The 26,664-nt window shown below is 43.7% G+C and overlaps 1 protein-coding gene across 1 annotated transcript in view; it reads left to right on the top strand.

Moving 5' to 3' along the window:
* Positions 1-26,664, top strand: part of SH3RF3 (SH3 domain containing ring finger 3) — a gene marked incomplete at both ends in the record, with an annotated part of 261,242 nt that overhangs the window by 179,392 nt on the left and 55,186 nt on the right. Inside the window, one exon of the mRNA XM_080937907.1 lies at positions 11,258-11,617. Within this exon, the coding sequence (XP_080794033.1) occupies positions 11,258-11,617 (360 nt within the window). The remainder of the gene's footprint in view (positions 1-11,257; positions 11,618-26,664) is intronic.

Genomic DNA, 26,664 nt, shown 5'->3' with positions numbered 1-26,664 from the left:
TTCACATCTTGTCATCACAGCTTTATTCTCAATTTAACTCCCTTTAAAAGTCTGGATAGCGGGTGAGATCACTTAACACTTTCCTTCTTTCCTTTGTGTATGTGACTTAACTTTGTTCAGCATCAGGCTATCTAACCATCCATAGTGCAGCAGATTTACATTTAGAGAAGTTGAGACCCCATATGTCTGTAGGCCAGGTACTTAGGAGACTGGGCCTCGAATACTTAAAGGCCTGAAATTTACAGTCAACTGTGTAGCATAGTGAAGTTATACTAAAGAAAATGAAGGCACAAAGGAGAGTCTCAGACTCCACATAGCAGGGGCAAGGGTAGGTCTTGGCTGTATAGATGAGCCATTTGCCCAACAGAGCTGTGGTACTGAGGCCGCCGTGTTCTTTGGGCAGACCTGGTCAGTGGTATCAGTTTTCAGACATGGTGGTGACCTCTCATATGTAGACTGTACAGCATGTCCCTGCTGAGGCCAGGTGAGGAGTTAGGTCAGAAGGAATGAGGTCCCTGATTTTACAGCAGAAACCAGACATTCATTACAACCCCAGAGTTGCTCCCCTGGCCTCTACGGTTGTAGTACTTGGCCAGGGATTTTTACCAAGGTTTATACTTTGCCAATAGGAAAAACACCTCATCTGTTATCTTTTGGTAATAGTTATTCCTTAGTAAAGATTACACACAAGTTCATGGTGATCTAAGCACTTTCAAGATTTCAAGTGTGTGTGTGCATTTGGGAGGAATTCCTGTAGTTCCTCAGTTCAATCAGCTATGGCAAATGAGAAAAGACAGCTGTGTCTTCATCATATTTCTGCTCCACTCACCCAGAGAAACTCAAATCTCCTCTCTGCTGCTGTTTTGCCTTTCACGTCCTTCAAAGTGAGAGGAAGCAGGGCTGTGGTTTGAAGCTAAGGAGAACCATCTTCAAGAGGGGAAGCCAAAGCCAGGGTTTGGTTAATCACCATATCTTCTAGATGACCACTTTTTAGTGACTTTTCCCCCCTTTTTTAAAATATAATACTTTTACTTATCATTTGGAAATTACACAAATGCGTACAGGTGATAATATCCACCTTCCATTCCTCCCCACAACTCCTCCATGATTCACCTCAAGCTCCTATGTAACTCTGTGTCCCCCTTTTTTCATAACCCACCAAGTCCAATTGTATTGCCCATATAGTCATGTCTCATAGGTTTCCGGTCGTCCACTGGAGTGTGGTGAACTTACTAAGAACCACACCCTTAAAGACGTGTAACCTTCCCTTCTGCAGAAGAGAACAGTTAACGATTCCTCAGGCAGAGCGGAGACTCGTGAGCCTTTGACCCTACCCTGCTGAATGTTGCCCGGGGTGCTCTTGTACATGTCTTAAGTAATAACTGTGGCTGCTGTGACTTCTTGAGTACAGTGTCTGCATCTCCAAGAGATACTGCTTTGCTCCAGTCTTCCCCAACCTTTGACTCGTACAGTGAGCAATAGTGGTGTGCTCACCCTAGTCCCGTGCTCTTGTCTGGGTGTACAGTACCAGACATCCACCAAGATCTAGATATAAATACAGCCAGAATGCCGTTGGCTTCCTCTGTGACGTTCATGGCACCACTGTACTCTAAGCATTTCCCACTCATTATTTTAGCTCATGTAGCTCATATCTGGGTTAGATTGTTGATGACTTTTCTCCTCTAGCAGACTGCAGAGCACCTTCTGCTGCTAAGGAAGTGAGCTAGCAAGGAGCCACCTCCATGCTCAATACTAACCTACTTCTCCATGTCTTGTGACCAAAGTATGCGCTATTTCCATCAGTGGGGTCCGAGAACCAAGTTCCGGAGGGCAATGGGAGTCGTCTGTGTTGTTCTGAGGACCCCTGGGATCCCCATGACTTGAAGGGAGGTATCCCACACCTCAAATACACTGATCTTTGTATTTGCCAGCCTGTGGCTTCTAGGAGGAAAATTATCACCTGGGTAAGGTAACATCAATCTAAAAATATATGTAAATATATGATGTGCCATATATAATATATAAAGCGTTACATATAAATACTTTATATAGTTAGTAGGTTTCCATATGGCTTCTTCAAACATTTAATGTTATGTATTCCCAACTCTCCCGTCCCCATTTTTCCTCCTATCACCTGTGTTCTTCCTACTGCTCCCCACTTCTTTAATATCTTTCTTGCTCCACATCACCAGTGACTTCTTTCTAATTTCTATGCTCTAACAGGTAATACAAGTTAAACACAGAAATATGACTTTGATGCTAGGATCCACATCTGAGGGAGAATATGAATGGTTTGTCTCTCTGTGTCTGTGTTTCATCGCTCGGTGTAATGTCTTTCCATTTACATACAAATTGCACGACTGCATTTTCCTTCACAGCTGAATAATATTCCATCGAGTATATGTACAACAGTTTTATTATTCATTACATTTGGCTACTGTGAGCAAAGCAGCAATGAACATAAATGAACATATACCTCCGTAGTAGAAAATGCAGTCCTTTGAGTATAGGCCCAGAAGAGGCATAGCTAGGTCATATATAGTAGTCTTGTTTCTAGATTTTTGAGGAACTGACAACTTGGTTTCTGTAGTACCCACAACCTGTTTGCAATCTCACCAGAAATGAATGAGGGTTCCCCTTTCCCAACGTCTTCACCAGCATTTGTTGGCATTTGTGAGATCATAACCATCCCGACTAGGGTGAGATGAAATCTAAGTATTCACATCATCCTGATGGCTGAAGATGGTGAACATTAAAAAAAAATATTTCCTGGCTATTATATTTCTCTTCCTCTTCTTCCCTCTCTTCCTGTTCTTCCTCCTTACCCCCTCCTCTTCCCCCTTCCTTCCTCCCCATCCTCCTCCCCCTTCCTCCTCTTCTCACTCTTCCATCCCATAGCATGGGTTTGAAATTGTTTATTTTTATGGGTATTTTATTTTTATTGGTATATCGTAAGTAGTAATCATCTGAGGTATACAGCGGCAAAGTACCTCCACCTACTGTGTCATTTCTCCAGTTGGTTGAGTTTCCTTTGCACTACAGAGATTTTGGCTCTCATGAATTCCCACTTGTCAAGTGTTAGTCTCGATGCTTATGCTATAATGCAGATCCTACTCATAAAGTGTGTCACACGCCTAGAAATTGAAGTATATTCCTCACCTTCTCTGTCTAATTCAGGCCATCAGATTTTATGTTGAGGTCCCCAATCCATTTAGAGTTGCATTTTGCACATGGTGAGAGGTAGAGTCTAGTTGTCTTCTTCTGCATGTACCTATCCAGTTGGAATAGTACCATTTGTTGAAGATGCTGTCTTTTTTCCAAGGTGTATATTTTTTGGCCTCTTTGCCGAAAGCAAAGCAAAACAAAACACACACACACACACACACATACACACACACATACACCACACACAAAAGTAAATCCAAACAACAACAAAACCTACCAGGTCTGTAGGAATGCGGGTTACACATGAGTCCTCAATTCTGTATCCACTGATGAAAGTGTCTGGATTTGGATCTGTTCCACGCTGTTTTGATCACCATTGCTCTGTATTATAGCTTGAAATCAGGCGGTCAAACCTTAAGTAGTGTTTTTATTGTTCAGGATCCTTTTCCTTCTGCTCAGTCTTTTGTGCGCTTGCCTGATTTGGGCTTCCAGGTAATACTGGATCCAGACATTCCTTCCATCTCTGTTATAGCATGAGAAGTGCTGGGGTTGGCTCCTCTCAAAGGTCTGCTAGAAGTCTGCACGGAACCCTCTGAGGCTACGCTTTTCTCAGTTGAGTGATTGGAAATTACTGCTTCTGCCTTGTTGGTTGTGCACCTAGGTATTAATTCATTGCTCTTAAATTTTCTAACTTTATGGAACATAATTTTTAATATCTATTTTTTGAACCCTAATACAATTATATTATTCCCCTTTCCTCCCTTTAAAACCTCCTTTGTACACACTTGCTCTCTTTCAAATTTATAGCTTCTTTTTTTAATTGTTGCTCTGTGTGTGTGTGTGTGTGTATGTGTGTGTGTGTGTGTGTGCGTGCACGAATGTGTACATGTGTCTGTCTGTGCCTATCTATTTCTAAATAGATAAATAGAACCTGCTTGGTCTGAATATGTTTGTGTGTATTTTCAGGGCTGACCACTTGGTATTTGATAATCACTTGTGGGGACTCTTCCCCGGGGAAGACTTTCTCTCATCTTCAGCATTCCTTAGTTGCCTGTAGTTCCTCTGTAAAGCTGTTCCCACATGGCTTCCCCTGTCTCCTCCTTCTCCACATGAGCATATCTGCTGGTGTCCTCTTTGTTCAGCTCACTTTGGGGCTGTCATGTCGTGTTGGTGAGACTTTGTGCATGTAGGTTCTAACATTCCAAGAAGATGTAATTTCAGAGCAAACTGGATCTTACCATCTTCCTGTCTCCTGTCTACAATGATTCCTGAGCCTTAGATGCATGAGTTGTGCTGTAGATGTGATGTATCTGTTGGCGCTGGAGTCATAACTGCATTTTGATTGGCTGACATTTTCTGGAGTTTTCTCCATCTGTTCCCAAGAGGTTTCCTTATAGAGGGATGAGAACTATACATATCTGTGCATTCAAGAATAAATATTTAGGATATTTGCTGGCTTAAAAAAGTGGTGGTTGTAAGTTCCCCTTCAAGGTCCATACCTGCACTAGATCTAGGCAGTTGGCTAGGTCTTCAGTACTAGATATGATTTCCCTCTTGTTGAGTAGGACTGAAGTCCAGACTGAGAGCTCTTGGTTGCCCCGAGGAATGGGTACCATTCTTGCATTGCATCCTCATGTCTGTGGTTCATAGGCATCCATAGCTGGGAAGGGGTGTGGTTGTCTCCCTCCTTCAGAAGCTTTGTGGCAACTTATGGTACCATAAAAGATAGTCCCCAGACGGATTTTCAGGTTAGACCCAGTTCATAGACTCTAGGTCTTCTTTTCTAACATTCCCTCTATGTAGAATGATGCTGGCTGTAGGTCTCTCATATATACCTTTCACTATGTTGAGGTATTTTCCCTCTAGTCTCTAATTTCTCCAGGACTTAGGAAGCCATGTTGGATTTCTGTCAGAGGCCCTTGTGCATCTGTTGGGATGACTTTGGTCTTTAAGTCCGTTTGTGTGGTTTTATTACATTTGCTGGCTTGTGCATGTTGAGTCATCTCTACAGGTCGGGGGGAGCCAACTTCCTCATGCTGGGTGTTCTCTTTTAAGCATGTGTGTATTCTGTTCACAGTTTCAGTGAACAGTTTTACATCTGTGTTTATTGTTGAGTTTGGCCTACATTTTTCTCTTTTGTTGTGCCTTTTGTGATATTGTTGTTAGAGCGGTGTGGGCTTCAAAGGAGGAGGTTGGGAGTGCTCCTTCTGCTTCTGTTTTTGAATGGTTAAGGGAGGATTAGCTATAGATCCTCTTCAATCATCTGGTGAATCCTGTCCTGGAATTTTCTTAACTGGGAGGCTCTTTATTCCTGTTCCTGTTGTCTCCTTGCTCTGGTTCTGCTTCTTGGCTTTATTTTGGTGGTTTAAAAAAATTGAATTTTTTTCTTTTTTTTTTTTTAGATTTTACAACTTTATGAAGTATGGGGTTTTTTAAATATTTTCTTATACTATTCAGAGCTTAATTGGCATTGTAATGTTTCTCTGTCCATTTCTGATTCTGTTAATATGTGTCCTCTTCCTTTTTTTAGTTAACTGGGTCAGAGTTTACCTTGTGTAGCTTCTCAGTGAACGAGCTCTCCGGTTTGTTGACTCTTTGCTTCTATTTCATTAATTTCACCTCTGATTTCTTCTTTTAAGATTTATTTTTTATGTATATGGGTACTCTATTTGCATGTACACCTACATCTCAAAATAGAGTGTCAGATCCCATTACAGATGGTTGTGAGCCACCATGTGGTTGCTGGGATTTGAACTCAGGGCCTCTGGAAGAGCAGTCAGTGCTCTTTACCGCTGAGCCATCTCTCCAGTGGCCGCCTCTGATTTCTTAGTGTCTACTGTATTTACATTCATTGTTCTCATTTTCCCAGATTTTAAACTGCATGATTAAATCACTTACTCTTGCTCTTCTGATTGTTCTGTTGGTTTTTACCCTAGTCACTTAGAAAGCTATGCATTTCCCGTGTAAGAGGGCTTTTAGTGTGTCTTGAGGGACTTGGTATGTTTCATATTACTTCAGGAAATGTTTTTATTTCATACTTGATTTTCTTTTCAATACATTAACTATTCGATAATAAGCTGTTTGATCTCCATGAGTTTGTGTACTTACTAGCAGTTTGTTTTGTCAGTTTTACATTTTATTGCGTTATCATCAGATAGGATCTGTAGGTGGTTCGGGGTTTCTAAGTTTGCTAAAATTGTTTTTTTATCCAAGGATTTACTCTATTTTAGAGAAGCTTTTGTGTATCCCAGTGCCGCATGTTCATTCCTTGGTATTTGTGTGGAATATTTTGTAGATAGCTCTTAAATCCTTTTAACATATAATTTAACTCTAATGTTTTCCCTTTTATTGTTGTTCAGATGAACTGTCTATTGTAAAAATATGGTTTTTAAATCACCTACAATTATTTAGGTGATGTTAATCTGTGCCTTTAGTTCTGTTAGTACATGTTTTGTGCAATTGACTATACCTGGTGCTGTGTTGTTGTTGTTTTATTATTTTTTAGAAGATCTATGGCTCTTTCCAAAAGCATTGTTAGCTCAGATAGGAAAAATTTCATTTAAACTATATATGTGTGCTTATACAAAGACTTACCTTTATGGTGTGTTTCCAGGTAGTTAATGTATGATTCCTTATCACCTTTCCAGGCATCCTTATTATAATTCCCCTTCCCTCCCCCTTCTGCATCTATCCCTCCCTCTCAAATCACAGTCTTCCAATCTTCCTGCTTTCCCCATCATTAACCTCTGCTCTGCCATTTGACTCTCTATTGCTCCACTCTCTCAGGCAATGGTCTCTACTGACTTCTCCGACTTCTGCAATTACTGACTGTCTATACTACTGTATGCACCCACAGCTCAAGATTTGGAGTTAGCAACCCAAAATGAGAGGGGGAAAAGGGGTCATCTCAGTTCCTCACTCAGTATGATCTTTTTAGTTCTGTTTGCATTTATCTGCAGACAGCTGGATAGCATGCCATGGAGCACATCTACCATACTACGTTATCTCTTCCTTGATCGAAGGGGTTTGTTTTCATCTCCTAAGCAATTGTGAATGGCCTGGCAGTAAGCATAGCGGAGCGGTATCTGCCGAATAGAATGTTGAATCTCTGGGCAAATGCTAAGAGCTGTAGCTGAGTCACACGGGAGAGCTACCTTTAAACTTTAAGAACTCCTTCAACTGGTTTTCATATGGGCTCTGCTGGTCTGCAATCCTCCCAGGAGTGAGTGAGGCCTCCCTTTCCCCATATCTTCTCCAACACTTGTTATTTCTTTTGTTGAGTCTAGACATTGTAAAGGGGATATGGGGAAATGGCAAAATAGGTTTAATTTACATTCCCCTGCTTTAACTAGAAATGTCAAACATCTTTTAAAATATTCTCTATCTATTTGGTTTCTTATTTTAATAAGTCTCTATTCAGAAACGTGGCCATTTTCTTAATTAGGTCATTTGTTTTCTCTACTCTTTAGTTTTTAGTTCTTTGTATGTCATGGATGCCTTCTTTCTGTTAGATGTGTAGCTGGCAAAGATTCTCTTTCATTTCTGAGGAAATGAAAGAAATCATCAGATCCTACTACAAAAGCTTATACTCAAAAAAATTGGAAAATCTAGAAGAAATGGATAAATTTCTAGACAGATACCAGATACCAAAGTTAAATCAGGATCAGATAAACCATCTAAACAATCCCATAACACCTAAAGAAGCAGTCATCAAAAGCCTCCCAAATGGAAAAAAAAAAAAAAAAAAAAAAAAAACAAAAACCCAAGACCAGATAGGTTCAGTGCAGAATTCTATCAGACATTTATTGATGACCTAATACCAACACTCTCCAAACTATTCTGCAAAATGGAGTCAGTTAGAACACTACCCAACTTATTCTTTGAAGCCACAATAACTCTCATTCCTAAACCACACAAAGACCCTACAAGGAAAGAGAACTTCAAACCAATCTCCCTTATAAATACTGATGTAAAAATACTCAATAAAATTCTTGCACACTAAATCCAAGAACACATCGATCATTCACCATGATCAAGTAGGCTTCATCCCTGGGGATGCAGGATGGTTTAATATATGGAAATCCATCAACATAATCCACCATATAAATAAACTCAAAGAAAAAAAACCACATGATCATCTCACTAGATGCTGAGAAAGCATTTGACAAAATTCAACACCCCTTCATGTTAAAAGTCTTGGAAAGAACAGGAATCCAAGGCCCATACCTAAACATGATAAAAGCAATATACAGCAAACCAATAGCCAATATCAAACTAAACGATGAGAAACTTGAAGCAATCCCACTAAAATTAAGGACTAGACAAGGCTGCCCACTCTTCAGCCTACCTATTCAATATAGTACTAGAAGTTCTGGCCAGAGAAATTAGGCAGCAAAAGTAAATCAAAGGAATAAAAATCAAAAAGGAAGAAGCAAAAAATATCACTATTTTCAGATGACATGATAGGATACTTAAATGACTCCAAAAATTGCACCAGAGAACTTTTACAGCTGATAAACAACTTCAGCAAAGTGGCTAAATATAAAATTAACTTAGACAAATCAGTAGCCTTTCTCTTCTCAAAGGACAAACATGCTGAGAAAGTTATTAGGAAAAAGATACCCTTCACAATAGTCACAAACAATATGAAATACCTTGGTGTGACCCTAACTAAGCAAGTGAAGGATCTGTATGACAAGAACTTCAAATCTCTGAAGAAGGAAATTGCAGATCTCAGAAGATGGAAAGATCTTCCATGCTCATGGATTGAAAGGGTCAACATTTTAAGAATGACCATCTTACCAAAAGCAATCTACAGTTACAATGCAATCCCCATCAAACTTCTGACTCAATTCTTCATAGAGTTGGAAAGAGCAATTTGCAAATTTATCTGGAATAACAAAAATCCTAGAATAGTAAAATGTATTCTCAACAACAAGAAAACTTCTGCGGGAATCACCATCCCTTGCCTCAAGCTATATTACAAAGCAAATGTGTTAAAAAAAAAACACATGGTACTGGTACAGAGATAGGCAGGTAGATCAATGGAACAGAATAGAAGATCCAGAAATGAACTCTCACACATATAGTCACTTGGTCTTTGACAAAGGAGCTGATAACATTCAGTGGAAAAAGGACAGCCTCTTCAACAAATGGTGTTGGCTCAATTGGCAGTCAGCATGCAGAAGAATGAAAATTAGATCCTTTCTTATCTCCTTGTACAAAGCTCAAGTGCAAGTGGATCAAAGATCTCCACATAAAACCAGGCACACTGAAACTATTAGAAGAGAAATTGGAGCAAAGTTTAGAATACATAGGCACAGGGGAAATTTTTCTGAACAGAACACCAATGGTTTGTACTCTAAGATCAAGAATCAATAAATGGGACTTAATAAGATTGCAAAGTTTCTGTAAGGCGAAGGACACTGTCAAGAAAACAAAACTCACGCAACAGGTTGGGAAAAGATCTTTACCAACCCCACATCTGATAGAGGTCTAATATCCAATATATACAAAGAATTCAAGAAGTTAGACTCCAGAGAATCAAACAATTCTGTTTTAAAAAATGGGGTACAGAGCTAAACAAAGAATTCTCAATTGAGGAATATCGAATGGCTGAGAAGCACCTAAGGAAATGCTCAACATCCCTAGTCATCAGGGAAATTCAAATCAAAACAACCCTGATATTTCACCTCACACCAGTCAGAATGGCTAAGTTCAAAAATTCAGATGACAGCAGATGCTGTTGAGGATGTGGAGAAAGAGGAACACTCCTCCACTGTTGGTGGGGTTGTAAACTGATACAACCACTCTGGAAATCAGTCTGGTGATTTTTCAGAAAATTGGACATAGTACTACCTGAAGACCCAGTTATTCTACTTCTGGGCATATACCCAAATATACTTCAACATATAAGGACACATGCTTGACCATGTTCATAGCAGCCTTATTTATAATAGCCAGAATCTTGAAAGAACCCAGATGTCCTAAATGGGATGTCTACATGGCATCCACTCCTCCTTAGGTTCAGGGAGCATTGCAGAAGATGGGATGGAAAAAATTGTAAACTCCAGAGGAGGGGGGATGACTAGAAGATGTCTGTGTTTGCCAGACACAGCAGAGACCTTCAGCCTTAGATTTCACAGCATCTGTGACAGCATGCACACTACCTGCACAAGCTCACGCCCTACCAAACCCCAGCACTGAGAGGGGACGTGGGCACAGTGTCTTTCCCTAGCTATGGAACTATTGCTAAGTAAGAGCTTCTGGGAGAAGGAGAGTCTGTCTTCTTAAAGGTATGGTCCTCCATTGGTTGACCATGGTGCACTGGAAGGCCACACATCTAAAATATATGGACAATACAAACTTGTACTTGATGTTTGGTTTGGTTTGTTTCTTTAAAGTGAGATACAGAATTGGGGGTTCTGGGAGGAATTAGAGGAAATGAGTAAATATGATCAAAATACATTATATGAAATTCTCAATGGACTAATAAAAATGAGAAAATGAGTGGTAAGGTGGATTGATGGTTAAGAGCGTTTGCTGCTTTGCACAGGACCTGAGTTCGGTTCCCAGCACCCAGGTCAGGTGGCTCACAACTGCATATAACTCCATCTTCAGGGGAGCTGATGGCCTCTTCTGGCCTCACACTCTCGTGCACATGAAGTCTTTAAAAATCTGTGTTTTATAGGAGAAAAACAAACAAAATGCACGAAGTTGGATGCTATCTCGGATCTGCAGAGCCAGAGCCAGCCAGCATCTACTGAAAACCCTGGGCATTTCAAAGCAAGTCTTTGTTCATTAGTTATCTTGGCACATGCATCCTAGATAGACAAAAATGCAGGTACTCAGGCAGCATGTCACCCCTCAGTCCCTTTGACCTCGTGTGACAGACTGATGAGCATCTCCAGGACACCAGAGCAGGTGTGCCTCAAAATGCCCCAAGTTTTCTGAAGATGCTCACTCCCTCAGCCTGACCTTGTAAACACATCATTTCCCCAGTGAGAACTCAGGCCGGGGCTGAGAGGCAGAGAGGAGGGTGTCAGGCAGTGGACATTTATGTGATGATGTTCCCTCTTCATTTTTTCTTCAGCTCAACGACTCTGCCAAGCAACTCATTGAGATGGACAAGCTGTGCCCAGCCGCCACCACTGCATACAACTATGATGCCCTCTTGTCCTCTGACCCCAGCGCAGTAGCCAGTGTGGCCCCGGGTCCCACCCTGAGTAGCTCAGGGGCAGTCAGTGCCTTTCAACGACGTGTGGACAGCAAGAAGAATGCCAAGAAGCGCCATTCCTTCACCGCGCTCAGTGTGACACACAAATCCTCGCAGGCCGCCAGTCACAGGCACTCCATGGAAATTAGTGCTCCGGTGCTGATCAGCTCCAGTGACCCACGCGCTGCAGCCAGGATTGGGGAGCTTGCCCATCTGTCTTGCACGGTACCCACCCAGGTAATTCCCAGAGCTGGGGGCCGGTGTCCATGGTTTCCATGGTTTCTATTCTATCTCTATACCTAGCACCCTGGATTCCTGAGCAATCCTGAAGGAAGCCACATCAGAACTGCTGTAGGTGGCAATCACTTGGCATCAAAGGCCTTATAAATATGTGCATGCTGCTCTCCATGTGAGAGATGGTTCTCAGTCATTCCAGGATGCAGCATTGGAGTAATGTTCAGTCATTTTGGAAATTCCTCTCTTACTGATGCTCAGTATATTCGTCCTGGGAAGAGTCCTGGGTGGGACATTTTGAGCAACTCTGTAAAGTTTCTTTCAGCAGAGAAGGGACAAGGTCTGAGAAATGGAATGAGCCACACTGCTCAGACCTTCTCTGCCAATCTTTCTCCTTCTACTTATAAATGACATTTATTATATTTCCACTAGTCTATTTGTAGACTTAAATACCCAAAGTAAGATGCTTAAAGAAAACAGAGTAATAATTACCTGACATCTAGGAAGCCTATCAGTCTTGGAAAGTTTCTTTTTATGAATGCCAGGAAGGAAGGAAGGGGGGGTCTCTCCTGTGCTGTCCAATTCCTACTAAGACCAAGGAATAGGTAACATGTCACCTGGAGGTGTGGGCAGCTGGCCTCCAAGCTAAGCATACTCCAGGACAAGTCATCTGGGCACAGTTAGAATGGGGAGGGCCAGCTCTTCCCTACTCTGCACCTTCTTACCTGAAGTCTATCTGCCAGGCCTGCTTTATTTTTTTTTCCAGGGCCACCTCTGATTGTCATGGGCACGCTTCAGAGAAATGGTATCAGTATATGGCTAAACTTGGGAAGGAACCAATAAGCAACTGGCTTTATTTTCTAAAATTTCCGTTGAATTGGATACATTTATATGGAGAATCGTCTTTTCAAGTGGGCTGGAAAGGTGGCTGCGCAGTTAAGAGCATGTATTTCTCTTGTACAGGCCCAGTTTCAATTCCCAGCACCCACATGGTACCTTGCAACTATCTGTAGCTCTAGTTCCAGAGGATCCAGTGCCCTCTTGACCTCCATGAACACCAGACACACATGCTGTACAAAACACGGGAGCTAAACAATGCAAATAAAATGAAGTAAATACATTTATTTTTGAGGCAGAATTTTACTATGTTGCCCTGGCTGTTCTAGATTTCATTATGAAGCCTAAGCTGGCTTTAGAGAGTCATAGAAATTCTGCCTGCCTCTGCCTCCCAACTTAAAGAGATCATCCTCAAATAGATCTTAACAAATAAAATTAAGACATTGAACATCTGGAGAACTGCAGTTCTGTTAGATATGCTGCACCACCTGAAAACTACAGCTGCATATCACACACATATTATGCACATGTGCACACCTGTGCATACACATCTACCCCACATACTTAGAAACATAACCCATACACATACAAAAACACCCATACTTGGTATCATATGCTTTTTATCAGCACATCCATGTTGGTTTCCTTCAGGCAGAGGAAAGTCAGCACAGAAACACAGCAGCAACTGAAGCAGAAACTGTGGAGAAATGCTGCTTATTGGCTTGCTCGCTGGTCTCTCTCCATCTCAATCCCTAGTTCATGCTCAGTTATCTTCTTACACAGCCCAGGTCCACTTGCCTAGGAATGATGCTGCCCACAGTGGGCTAAGTCCTCCTACATCAGTCATCTTATAAGTCATCTTATAGATGTAGCCACAGGCAATCTGATCAAGGCAGTTTTTTTCAATTGTGAGCCCTCTTCCCAGGTGACTCGAGGTTGTGTCAACTTGACATTAAAAATTAATTAATCACAAAAATAGCACAGGACTGTTGGCATGTTTTCTTTTATTTTTTTAAATGATGTTACTTGGCTTGACCTATGGCTCTACCACCCTCCTTCTTGGAATAATCTCTTCAGGCTGTTGATAAGTGCATGCTGTTTTTAAGTTCCTATGAACTTCTATGCTATACCAGGACATAGCAACTGGTAGTGGCCATCTCTGCTCCCCAGTTGTGCACCAAAGCAGACATCTTGGGCAGAGAAAAGGACAGCTTGCTGTTTCAACACTCTATAGTCCACAGTAAGCAGCTCTCCTTGTAACCCACAGCAGTCAAGTCTTTCCTCCCTCAAAGCCCAGCATATCTAGTCAGCTGTTAACTCAAGACCCCTTAATGACTGATGAGCTCTTGGGCTCTGGGGAGGATGGAAGAAGGAGAGGACAGGATTGTCATCTGGGATCCTCACCGACTTATGAGTGTATGCATCCCTCTCCTGCCTCCAGGACATTGTCACAGCCTGTTAGGTTCAGAAGTTCTTCAAGATCATGGTTTCTTCCAAAAAGGAACAGGGTCATTGATGCTGATGAATTCTGAACCTCCACTGACTACTGGGCTGTATTCCATAGAACAGTTCACATCGACACAGGTGTCTGCTCTAGAAACACAATCTGAGTACCTTCCCTGCTAGTTTGTCTGTCTCACACAGGTAAGTATCTTGTGTATCTTCCCAGTCCACAGTACTCGCTGGGTTATACCTCTGAGGTACACACTTCTCTATAGTTACTGTTTGCTGTCTCCTCACTTGCATTTGGAAAGGTGTCTCCACCCAGTGGATGCTAGAGTAATTCGTTTCCTTTCTTCACAGTACTCTGTGCCTTTATTCCCTATATGTCTCTAATAATACAAAGATAATATAGCTAATAATAATAATATAATGCCAAGCCAATGTCTCACGTGAGCCGTGCTCATATGCAAAACCAACTTTCTTGCAACAACCTGAGATAATCCCTTCATCTCTGCTGCTTTCTGTACTGCTACTGGGCCCCCCAGACTCCACGTGTCTGCCATGGAGTCTGATTTGTGGATACGGCCTATAGGTCTTTCAGGGCACGGTTGAAGTGTATCTGTCTCTGTGTCCTGTGTGTGCCTAGTCCATGCATGGGTTCACCCACATAGCTTCCTTCTTGGGTGGGCCCTGTGAAGTGTCAACAGCACTTTTTACTGAGAGTCTTGCATGCATACAAAATAGCAGGTACATAAAATTCATCCTGCCCTTGCATGAGAGGACAGCTCCTGTCACACCCAACTCTCCCGGGAGCTCGGGGTCCGTTTTCACAGCCATGCAGAGGGTGCAGCGATGAGATGTCCGGCTCCCATCCCATCCTGCTCATACTCGTACCCTGTAGAGTTCTTCCTGCTTGCAGTAGAGGTCAGAGCACTGCTGCTCTGTCTGAATTATGGAGTAGCAGTCAAGTGTCAGTGTTCTGCTGGGGGCAGAAGTCTGTCAACCAAATTATTGACGAAAAAGCTATTTGGGCTGACTCCAGCATTAAACGTCCAGATGTTTTCCTATGTTTGCCATTCAGACTGGGGTGAGAGGGAATCTTAATTTATCTTTAATTTGCATTTCGCTGATGGCTAGTGAGGTTGAACATTTTTTTTATGTTTATTGGCCGTTTATATAATCCTTCATCTTTTCAGAACTGCCTGTTCATCTCATTTTCCTATTTATTGAGTGCGTTGTTTGATTTCTTGCTATTTAGTTATTTTTAGTTCTTTGTATAGTCTATCCCAGATATTAATCTTCTGTCAGATTTGCAGTTAGAAAATACCTCTACAAATGCTGGCAGGGATATTGAGAAAATAGAATTCTTACGGAATTGTATACTAATGAAAATTTAAATTGGTCCAACCACTAAGGAAGTCAGCATGGAGACCACCTCAAATAATAATAATAATAATAATAATAATAATAATAATAACTGAAACAAAACTGTCACATGATCCAGCTATCCCACATCTGAGTATTTTCCAGAATATGTCACAGAGACACTTATACATCCAGTTTTATTGTTGCACAAGTCACAATAACCAGATGGAACAAGCTTATATGTCCATCAACAGATAAATGAGAACAGTGTGGTGTATCTACACACATATAACGGAGTTTTATCCACATGAATGAAGTGGCACTGTGTGCAGGGGAATGAATGCAGCTGCAGGTGGTGGTATTAGCAAATTAAGTCAGATGCAGACAATATGGGCATGTTTTATATCATTAGTGGACCTTAGATTTTATGTGTGTGTATATGTTGTATATGAATATGGGGCATAAGAGCACAAGTGAACCTCTAGGGATTGCAAGGGACAGATGTGGTCAAATACATAACACATATGCATGCTGATGTCCTATGAGACAGGGTACAGTATTTAATCAATATACGCCAACTTACAGAAAGAATTTCCTACATTGCTCTTAACATTTTTTTTTTTTTTTGGAGAAGACCAGAAAATGGTTAACTGATTGTCACTTATTGAAGGGTGTGTGTGTTTGTAATTCATTATGAGGTGATTTTCTCATTGTGTGAACAGGACAAAGAGCACTTACATAGACATGAATGGACAGGACAGTCTCTAGGAATGGCCGCTGTGCACATCAGGAGTTATACAGGCGGGCGTGGTAGCCCAGGTCTATAATCCCGACACTGGGGAAGCAGAAACAGGAGACTCAGACAGGCAGCCAGGACTAAATAATGAGGAAAGAGATGCCTGAATTGGTAAATCATTTGCCTTGCAGTCTTTGGGACCTAAGTTGGGCTCCCCAGAACCCACACTCACAATAAAGCAAAGCAGTAGTTTGTGATCGAAATCTCAACACAACAGAGGCACAGAAAGGTGGGTCTCTGGAGACTGCTGTCAGCTAGCCCATCCTACTTGGTGGAGCTCCAGGCCAAAGAGAGATCCCATCTGAAACAAATGGTAGACGGTACCTGACCACCAATGCTCAAGACTGTCCTCTGACGCCCATACGCCCGTGAATACACGTGCATACACGTGCACATGCCCACACGTACACATTGTAAAAGGAAAGAACCAGTGCTCATAAGCTGTCCTCTGACCGCCACACTGAGACATGGCCGGCGCAGCTGCGCATGGATGTGTGTGTTCACACAAATGGATGAGAAATAATTCTTCAGATACATAAACCAGTCACACAGTCGTCTAATATTATCGACGAGTATTATGGTCTGTATGTGCCTTATGCTCCGTACTTTTATAACACTGGCAGCACAGTAGGCCTGTTGGCACCACCATCACCACAAACAAACAAGAAAAACTATCTTACTATCATGATAGGACCGTCACAATATCACTGGGCAATAGGGATTTTTCAGCTCCATTATCTCCATTATATTATAAGACTATGGTTATAGAAGTATAAGTGTGTGTGTGAGTGTGTGTGTATGTGTGAGTGTGTGTGTGTGTTTGTGTGTGTGTGTGTGTGTGCCACTCCCAACTGAATGACATACTATACTTATTAGAGGGGTTTTCCCATAAATCAAGCAAGTGACTGAATTTCTTGTCAAACTGCCTGGGGAACTGAAGAGGACATGGTTTGTTGGGGATCAGTCAGTGTGAGAAGATGACATCAGGTAACAAGAAGCCCATGGCTCTTAAGAACATAGAAACCGGAGCCTGTTTCACAGCAAACCTGTGAGTCCTGGGCAGTGGAGGGTCCGACTCTCAGTTTCTTCCCAGAGCTGAACCAGGATCATGGCCTGCTTGAGTAAATCATGGGTTTATGAGAACTTGTATATTATGCCTTCATTGAGGTGCTTAGATAGAGCTCAGAGGATCCACAGAGTCTGGAGTATTATTAGAAAACCTTTGCTGGCCCTGGTGCGGATTTTTTTTTTTTTGAGTATAACTGTGGCAACAGTACAGTGACCAAAACTTCTGTTCGGGGACATTTATCATATCTGCAAACTGTGCAAACTGAGACACACAGCCCCCAACCTACTTGAAGGTGTAGATTCGGAGTCCCCGTCACTCCCCTCTTCCAAGTCCCACACAGGTTTGTAAGTCCTTACATTGAATACTGAGGTTAGGAAGCTGGAGGTAAGTCTGTCTGACGTGAGGAACTGTCACTTGTAAATCCTACGTCCAGTTTTGCTCTAATGACACCCCCATCCCACAATTGATTCTACTGGCTCTGCAGGATTGAGTGTCCACATTGTGGAGGACCCTGGAAGGTCCCAGAGATAGTCTAACATGGCCCAACTCCCATCCAGCCATGGGCAAGTCCTTCAGTTGGCTCTGTTCCCACCCCACCCCCACCCCAGTTCCAGAGAGCCCAGCTGCTGACAGATAAACTCCAGATAAGCAAGCCCTTGAGATGGAAGAAATGTTCCTTATCACTGACGAGACTGGGAACGTGTTTGCAAATCATTAGGGTGATTTTCAAAAGAACGTCTCCCAAGCGTCCTGTGTCTCAGAAGGAAACTGCGCTCTGTCTGGAACTCCCTCGCTGCCTGGCTCTTATCTCTGCTACTAGGTGGACGGGCACAAGCTGGAGGGGAAGCCCTGGCTAAGAGCTGAAGAAGTTGACAGCAATGGCCGCCCCAGGCCTGATGCTCTGCAGCTGCCTCACTGTCAAATGCTTCTCCGTCCCGCAGCCCCTGGCTCTCCACCCACCTGCAAAGCTCCAGCTGCCGGCGAGGCTGAGAGCCTGACTTATTTTTAGAAGTTTTAAAAAGTTATGAATTTAATTACATGCCTTTTAAGGGATTGTCTTTAAAAACCTACCAGTTGAGCTTCCACAATGAGTGAGTATAAACAACCCAATGGTGTCTGGTCCAAGAAGAGCTTTCTTGTGCAATTCTGGAAGTAGCTGAGTGTGGGCACTGGATGTGGGCGTGGGGAGTGTCCGTGGAGGTGAGGATCGGGCAGACTTACGTGCCTAGACTCTGAAGAAGGATCTGGAAGCACTGCAGATTAGAAGACAGAGCAGGAAAGTCACTACATGCAAATGGAAACAGTACGATCTAGAAAATGCCTTCAGTTTAATGGATTCACATGTGGTACAGATCCCATGCATCTGTCTACCGTCACCTAGCAACGTGCATGGGATGCTATCCCTTTATACAAAGGGATGAAAAAGCCAATAGAAGAGGTAGGAGGTTGAGAGGACCCTCCAGAATGCACCAGACCTGGGAGATGAGAGATCCTCAGGTCTCCAAGGAAGGGACCCTAGATGAAATGCCCTACAGTGGGGAGATGGCATTTGTAGAGCCCAACTTCAGTAGAAAGACAGGGCATCAAGTGAGGGATGGGGTTGCTATCTCTCAGTTAAAAAATGCTGACCAGAATTGTACCTGTCTGAAAGAACTGCAGAGATGGAAATGGGGAAGAGCCCGAAGCAAAGAAGGTCCACGGACAGGCCCAAAGGGGGATCCAGCTCAAGGGGAAGCCCCAAGGCCTGACGCCATTACTGAGGCTATGGAGTGTTCTCAAAAGGGGGCCTATCATGACTGCCTTCTGCACTCTGAAAGACCCAACAAGCAGCTGAAAGAGTCAGATATTTGCATCCAACCAGTCAACAGAAGCTGTTGGCCCCTGTGGTTGAATTAGGGGAAAGCTGGAAGAAGCTATTTGTGGGTCAAGATGTGAGCCCTCGGCTGCTGTTTCAGCTGCTGTCCTTCCTGCTGCCATAGGTCCATGCTATCATGATGGTGGACTCATGTCCCTAAATGATAAGGAACCATACGCCCTACATAAACCATTCCTTCTGTAAGTTACCCTAGTCATGGTATTTTATCACAATAATAGGAAAGAGATACAAAGAGTAGAGGGCTGAGATTAAAATGTCCCTCCTTCCCTGGGCGGTCCTCTCATCTAGTTGGACTTCTAGTTTCTCTCCTGTGCTAAACTCATCACTTCTAGCTATCATCCTATTGTGTCTGTTCTGTTCCGTTCTATTCTATATTCCTAAGCTGTTTTCCATTATATGCAGAACCAAGCAGAACTGAGCCACAAATGCTTTAATTCTAGCTTTTCTTTGGGGATGCAGTTCACCAAGGGCAATGCAGTGACAGCAAGTATTGAATAAAACATGTTCATCTCACTACCCCTTGGGGTGATAACAGTGTTTTCATGATGCATATTAAAAATTAAAATGAGGTATTTCTTCTGGGGGTTTTTCATCTGTGGCAGAGTCTCAAACAGCTTGGGACCCCAGCATCCCTGCCAACCCTGACACCTATTATTTCTTCTTATTAATCCCAGTGGTAAAACCACATGGCCTAGTTGGCATGCTTGCTTATGAGACTATTAAATTGCAATGAGGAGGAGCGTCTGGTATTGGTAACAACTGGACAATTTGGGGATGAGCAATGGCAGTGTTGAAGCCAGAAGCTGGTGCTGACTTGATCCCAGAGAATGCTGGTATGTCACAGTGCAAGCCACTGTCACCACCAGTGGCTCGAACCTTAGTTACTGGGGTATGTATCCATTCATCCAGGGGGAGAGAAGTATGAGTTCCAGGATTGTGTCTGATTTCTGGTGTTGTGGTCAAGGAGCTGTGTAATGTTGGCCGAACCACTTCACTAAGGGTTGGCTCCTTGGCGCATGTTTATTCAGACACCATGGCAAATCCCAGATGGCTGAGGGCATGCTCATTGGCTATGACTCTTAGATGACCCTGCGTCTACCAGGCTGGTGCTGAACGCTCATGCTTAGGTCTGAGGCTGTCACCAGTTCTTTGTTCTTTTGGGCAATGGCTCCATGGGGTGTGCCACTGACTGCCTATGTGGTCAGCCAGCCTTCTTGAATGCATGTGTCTTTACCTGCTCAGGCACAAACCTGGTATGTGTCCTTTGTAGAATCATTTTTTTTAATGATGATACAGACTTTGTACATATCTTTATGTGTATGTAGATGGATGGTGTATATATGTATATGTGTGTGGAGAATATGCATGTATACAATCAAGTGAGCCTACTTACTCTTGTTCACATATATGTATTTAGGGCCGAGCACTTGGGATTGGATAACCTATCCGTGGGCTCATCCCCAGAGAAAATGCTGATTCTCCCATCTCAGCAGTCATGAATGACCTGTAACTCTTCATCTAGAGGTGCCTTGTGAAAGTTACCATTCCATGCTGATATGTTAACAGTTGTCATGAAGTTCTTGTGTAGGCAAACACACTGTTGAGATTTTATGGATGCCTCATTCTTGCTGTGTCTAAAAGACACTATTTGTAGGACGGTTAGAAACTCTATTAATTTAATGGCAGCAATAGAGTCTTTTCTAGGGTCGATGACCTCACCTGCACTGGGTGGTTGGCTAGGATTACAGTACCAGGCATGGACTCCCTCCTATTGTACAGGCCTTACATTCAATTAGACAGCTCTCTGGTTACTCCCACTCCCCAAGATAAAGATGTCACTACTGCCCCGTTGGGCATATCTTGCTATGCTGGTCATTGTTGTGGTTCATAGACTTTACAGCTGAGGAGGACCACTGATTGGTTGGTAGATTACACAGCACCTTCCAATAATATGAAAGCTGGTCCTCAGGGAGGAGGCTTTCAGTTTGGTTCCAGCTTGGTTTCTGAAAGTACTGTATTCAAAGTATGTGGTATCTTAAGCAATAGGATCTTACTTTCAAGCTCTTGGGGGCCACCAAAGACAATGGCAATTGCCTATATTGTTGGGGAGTCTCTTGGAGTCAACTGACTAACAAATTGAAGGGAGGTTTGGTTGGATAGTCTGTGGCTCTTGATGGGGTAGCATTATAACCCTCTGTGGAAAAGCTCCATGTAAGTAACCTATAGAACAGTGTTTCTCTGTGTCTTTTCCAAATGTGAATAGTGTTAATTACTTGTCCTTTCTTCCCCTCCCTCTGCATTAACCTCCTCCTGATCCCCAAAGTCTCCTGCAGTCCCTTTCTCCTTCACAGCACCTATGCCCTGCCATGGTACACCACTCAGGGTCTCTTTCTACATTACCTTACCGGCTTCTGTGGTTACTTCAGGTCATGCACCCAAATCTAAAGATTTGGAGCTCTGATTCCCATGCTGTGAGTTAACAGAATTAACAGGATTGTAAAGATGACTACACTATCAAAAGTTATCTACAGATTCAGCGTGATTCAAGTAATAAGGTCTGACATTCTTCACAAAAATAGAAGACCCGTATCTGTCACTCTGCATAAAAATCAACTCCAAATAGATCGGAGGTCCCAATGTGAAACTTGGAACGTGACAACTGCTACAAGAAAAATAATTAGAGCCCTTCAGCACACAGGCACAGGAAAGGACTTCCTGAATGGGAGTCCATCTGCCCGGGAACTAAGGCCAACAACTGCTGAATGGGAATCAGTAAACAGCAAAAGAAGCATCTGAGTATAGCAGAAGCCCACAGAGTGGGGGTGAACGCTTGCCAGTTATCCATCCAATAGAGAAGTGACATACAGAATATACAAAGGTTTAAGAAGTAATCAGAAAAAAACAAATGACCCAGTTAAAAACACACACACACACACACACACAAAACAGGCTCTGACTTGAATAGAGGGTCTCAAAAGAAAAAATTTTAAATGCCTGAGGAAAAATAATGTGATGAACAGCCTTATCAATCAGAAAAGTTCAAAGTGACTAAGGGGAGTGCACCATTGTGAAGGCAAATGGAGGGGCGGGGTAAAGGGAAAACATCTCAAATGTAAATACAGAGTATCTAATTAAAAAAAAAAAAAGACAACTGACAAGTTACAGTGAGGAGATGGGGGAAGGGAAGACCTCCATCACTGTTTGTAGATTGCAAAAGCACAGCCACTATGCAAATTGGTGTAGAGGATTCTCAGACAACTGAAAATAGATCTAATGTAGGGTGATTTATTTTTGTGTACCTGGATCCCAGGTTGATAGTCAGCTGGCCCTTTAGGAGAACCATTTGATGATATGACCTCCAGTGTGGGTTGTCTCTTAGACTTCTGGGAAAAATAAAGGCTATAAAGAGCCAGCAGAGGCTGAGAGAGAAGGGTAGGGTCTAGGAGAGGAGGCAGGAGAAGAGGGTCAGAGAGTTGTGTTAGAGAAGACAGGTTGTGCAGGTAGAAAGGTTGAGTAGGGCTGGAGGAAGAGAAGACAGCTGGGCCAGAAAAGAGTGGGAATCGGAGGGAAATTCGGAGACACTGAGCAGGAGAAGCTGAGCTGAGCCAGAGAAGATATTGTCAGAAGACAGTTGAACGTGGACTGGGCTAGCGGTGTGAGAAGACAGTTGGTGACAGTTGAGTCAGACGAGGCTGAACTGAGCAGCTAGCCTAGAGCAGCTGGAGTTGGAAGCTGCTGTTACTTGGAAAACTGGGAGAAGGAACTGTTCCAGTAACAAGTTGGGGAACTGAGGGAGGAACGGTTAGGAGAAATAATGGAAGGGATTGGGCTGGAAACTGGGAGGAGCTAAGAGAACTGGTTTCTGTAAGAAAAGGAGACATTAAAAGAAACCACACATTTTACCGTCCACCATTATGACCCAGCTCTATGGTTTCTCACCATATACCCAATGACCCGACATTCACGGATACCTGCTGAGCCACGTTCCTTGCCTCTCTCTTCTCAACAGCTAGGAAATAGAAACAACACAAATATCTTTCACCTGATGAAAGTGTACTGTTGAATCTGACGCAGCTGTGAAGAAAAAATTAGACTTGCAAGCGAATGGATGGACCTGAAAAACATTCTGAGTGAGGTACCCCAGTAAGACCCAGAAGGACAAGTGTCATGTTTTCCTTATTTGTGGATCCATGATCCCAGTTGGCATCCAGAGCAACCAAAGTCCCTCCAACTTTCGTATTTTTGTCATTTCCCTGTATCTAAAATTAGGTGATTAAAAATCTAGGCAGAAGCAAGACTTAGTGGCACACAATAGTAATCACAGCTACCAGGGAGGCTGAGGCAGGAGGATCTCAAGTTTAGGGCCTGCCTGGGTTAAAGAATGAACTCAAGGCCATCCTAGGCAACTTATAGGGACACAGTCTCAAATAAGAAGAGAGCTGGGCACACAGCTCAGTGTTAGAATGGTCATCTATCCCGCACAAGGCCTTGGTTTCCATCCATGGTCATATAATGGCATCCATATGTATGCACAGACGTATTCAACATGTAAATATAAGGCAAAGGTAGAATGACTGCTTGCAGTTAGGTGGAAGCCCTCAAACCAGACTTTCTTACCTCTCACAGTGCTATTCTGCTTCAGGCACTCATGAAAAATCATCCCAAGAGGAAAATGATTTGTTAGGGCTATTGAAGTGCATTTGGACAGCACTGTGTTAGCAGAGGCTCAGCCAGTCGCTTGGAACCCCATGCCATACCCTGACCTGTGAGCCTCTAATAGGTCCTTTAAGGCTTCAGTGCCTGGGTGTGTTTCCTGCCAGTGTCTGGAGAGGCCGGCAACCTGCCGGGGATCCTCAGCAGGCTCTATAATCTCAACCCATAGCCCCTAAATAGTCTTGAAGTCTCCAGAAAGTCAGAGCCCCCCAACCTCCACTTCCTGCCCCAGTAGGGTTGCTCTTCTTGTGGTTTTCCTGGTGACAGAGATGAAGACCTGATTCAGAAGTGGATGGGCATCAGGAAAGCACAGAGCCTACCACGCTTCCTTTGCAAGCTTACTCTTTGTCCCTGGCAGAGCCCACTCTGAAGTTGAACTTGGTGGTGTCCCCTCTGCGTGTCACTGCACAGCAGAGCCACGCTGTGAGTATGAGCTGCAGGTCTTCTAACTTGGGAGAGGACTCTGTCTTAGTTTCTCTTCCTGTTGCTTTGATAAAATGTTTTAGCAAAAGCAACTGAAAGCAAAAGGTTGGTTCTGGTTTGCAGTTCCCTGGGGATGCCGCTCTTCATGATGGCTGAAGAGGAGGCCGGGTGGTCACGCTACATCTGCATCCAAGGAGCAGAGAGTGCCTAGGAAGCAGGGCCAGATATGAAGCCTTGAGGCTCACACCCAGGGACCTATTTTCTCTCGCAAGGATCTACCTTCTCCATGTTCCACAACCTTCCCAAACTGTGCCACCAGCAAGGGACCAAGTACTCAAACACACAAGTCTATGAGATAGGTGCATGAGTACACCTGTGTTATAATTCTAACCAATGCATAGCTAAAAAAGAAGAAACCTCACATATTTTTTTGTGAAATATCTGGTATATAGAGTTTCAGGAAACCCATCAGCAATTGCTCCCTGGAGCTGAGATGCCAATGCCCTGCCTCCCCCTCACCCCACCTACATCCTCTAAATAGGCCTGAGATTGCTTGGGCTACAGAGTCCCTGGGTATCTTCAGCCTATCTGAAGGTAGCCTTCTGATACCTGCCTTATGGAACACTTGATATTTGGTTTACCCAGAGGATCAATTATGGGCTAACAAGCCTTCATATAATCCAGTGCAAGACAAATACCAACAATGGTCATACTGTGGGCCGAGCCTTCCCCTTTGCCTGGGAGATGGAAATCTGCCTTCGCTGTCTCTCCTGGCCAACAACATGATGCCATCCTATTGAATTATGGCTTGGATGGCCTCAGGGCCGTTAGCAACATTGTGGGTGTGGACAGATGAGCTGCCGCAGAGCCCGGGCAGGTTCTGTGCAATCTCCATCTCTACTCTGGCCAGGACTTTGCACATGCGTCACTGAATTTCTCTAGCTTAGCTCTTTGTCAGCTCTTGGTGTAGAAACTAGATCCTTGCAGGAAGTTTCCACACCAGGGCTTTAGTGCCCTGGAATCATTGCCCTGCCCAACTGTCATATTTTAACGCACCTTCTGCCTCTACCAGGCCTTATTCCTCCAGGCCACCACCCACCTTCCCTTCCACCTTAAGGGACTATCCTATTCCCTTCAGAAGCTGTCTTGGATGCTGCCCCCAATCCCCTTATGTGTGGCCTGACCTCACTGGGACAGCTCATGTGCTCCTGTAAGCACCTGTCGAATGGCTCTTACCCCACTCTTCTTCCCGCTAGAGTTAGAGACCTCTCTGCTTTGATTACTGTGAATGCCCAGTTGACATGTACTCAGCACGTGCCCTGTTAGTGTGCAAGGTTGTGCTGCACTGCCTGGACGTTCCGGAGAAACGTTTAAATTAAAAGCCAGAGTCCCTGACCCCTAGTGGGGAGCTAGAAGCAATGGCCGTTCCCAAGGTGAGCTGCTGGAACTTCTGTGGCAGTCTCCGGGTGACTTCGGAGCCCTCCTGAACAGAGAGCACATGGCTCACTCCATAGGAGGGCAGAAGGGACAGCCAATGGTCGATCCCACAGCCTGTCAACAAAAAGACACATCCACAACCCCAAACCTCTATCCCACACATGTCTCCCAGCTCTTGCCTTGGCTGGTCTTATGCATGAGATCCACAGGGGTAGAAACCTGCCTTTGAAACTTGGTGTTCTCTCTTTGTGAAGTATAAAAGGCCCAGGGCCCTATTCCAAGTATCAGTCTCAGGAGATGTGAAGTTAGCTTGAAGACGCAGGAAATTTTCAGTCTTTCAGTCTCATTGCAGGCTCTCCAATGTTTAAACAGAAAGCAGAAAGTGCTTGACTTGGTGGAGACTCCAGGTGTTGTGACTATGGGACACATCCAAATCCCTGAGCAAGAAGGTATAGGGTCAGCAGGAGGCCTAAAGCCACAGAGCTCCTTAGCTAGGCAAATCCAGACTGGTCCTGAGTCCTGAGAACCATTTCCTTACTCCCCCGTCAGCCAAGCAAGGCTAGTCAGGGTGCAGGGTGTGAAGCTTGTTGTCCTAAGGTAGTCCGTCCCTATCTCTGTGACCTCTGCATTTAGTGACCTCTGCTTACCTGAGGCCACACACCCTGTGGCATGAATTTATCACATTCAGAATCATGACAGTTTAAAATACCACACGATGTTTCTGCCGAGGTCCCAGTGGCTCCTGTGTGTCTGTCTGTCCCTTGTTAGGTACCTGGAGGGGAGGAAACGCCAGGGTTCTTTATGCTGAGACAGATGGAGGCCTACTGAACTTGGCTACTCTGACACACCCCCTCCCCCACATGCATTACTTTTCTAGAAGTGCCAAATGGTACAGGAAACTCGGAGCAGCAGCAAAAAGTTACTCCCCGGAAAATCTGGACACTAGAGTCCAGATTGGTAGAGCTGTTTCTTCCTGTGGACTGGGGAGGGGTGGGGGTGGGGATGTCATGCCTCTCTTCCGGTTTCTGGTGGCTGCTGGTCACCTTTGCAATTCCTTGGCTTGTACACACATGATTGCTCTCCGCTCTGAA

This window comes from Micromys minutus (genome assembly GCF_963924665.1).
Source record: "Micromys minutus genome assembly, chromosome: 25".
Classification (NCBI taxonomy): Eukaryota; Metazoa; Chordata; class Mammalia; order Rodentia; family Muridae; genus Micromys; species Micromys minutus.
The sequence above is the reverse complement of the archived record's forward strand: the minus strand, read 5'-3'. Positions and strand labels throughout refer to the sequence as shown.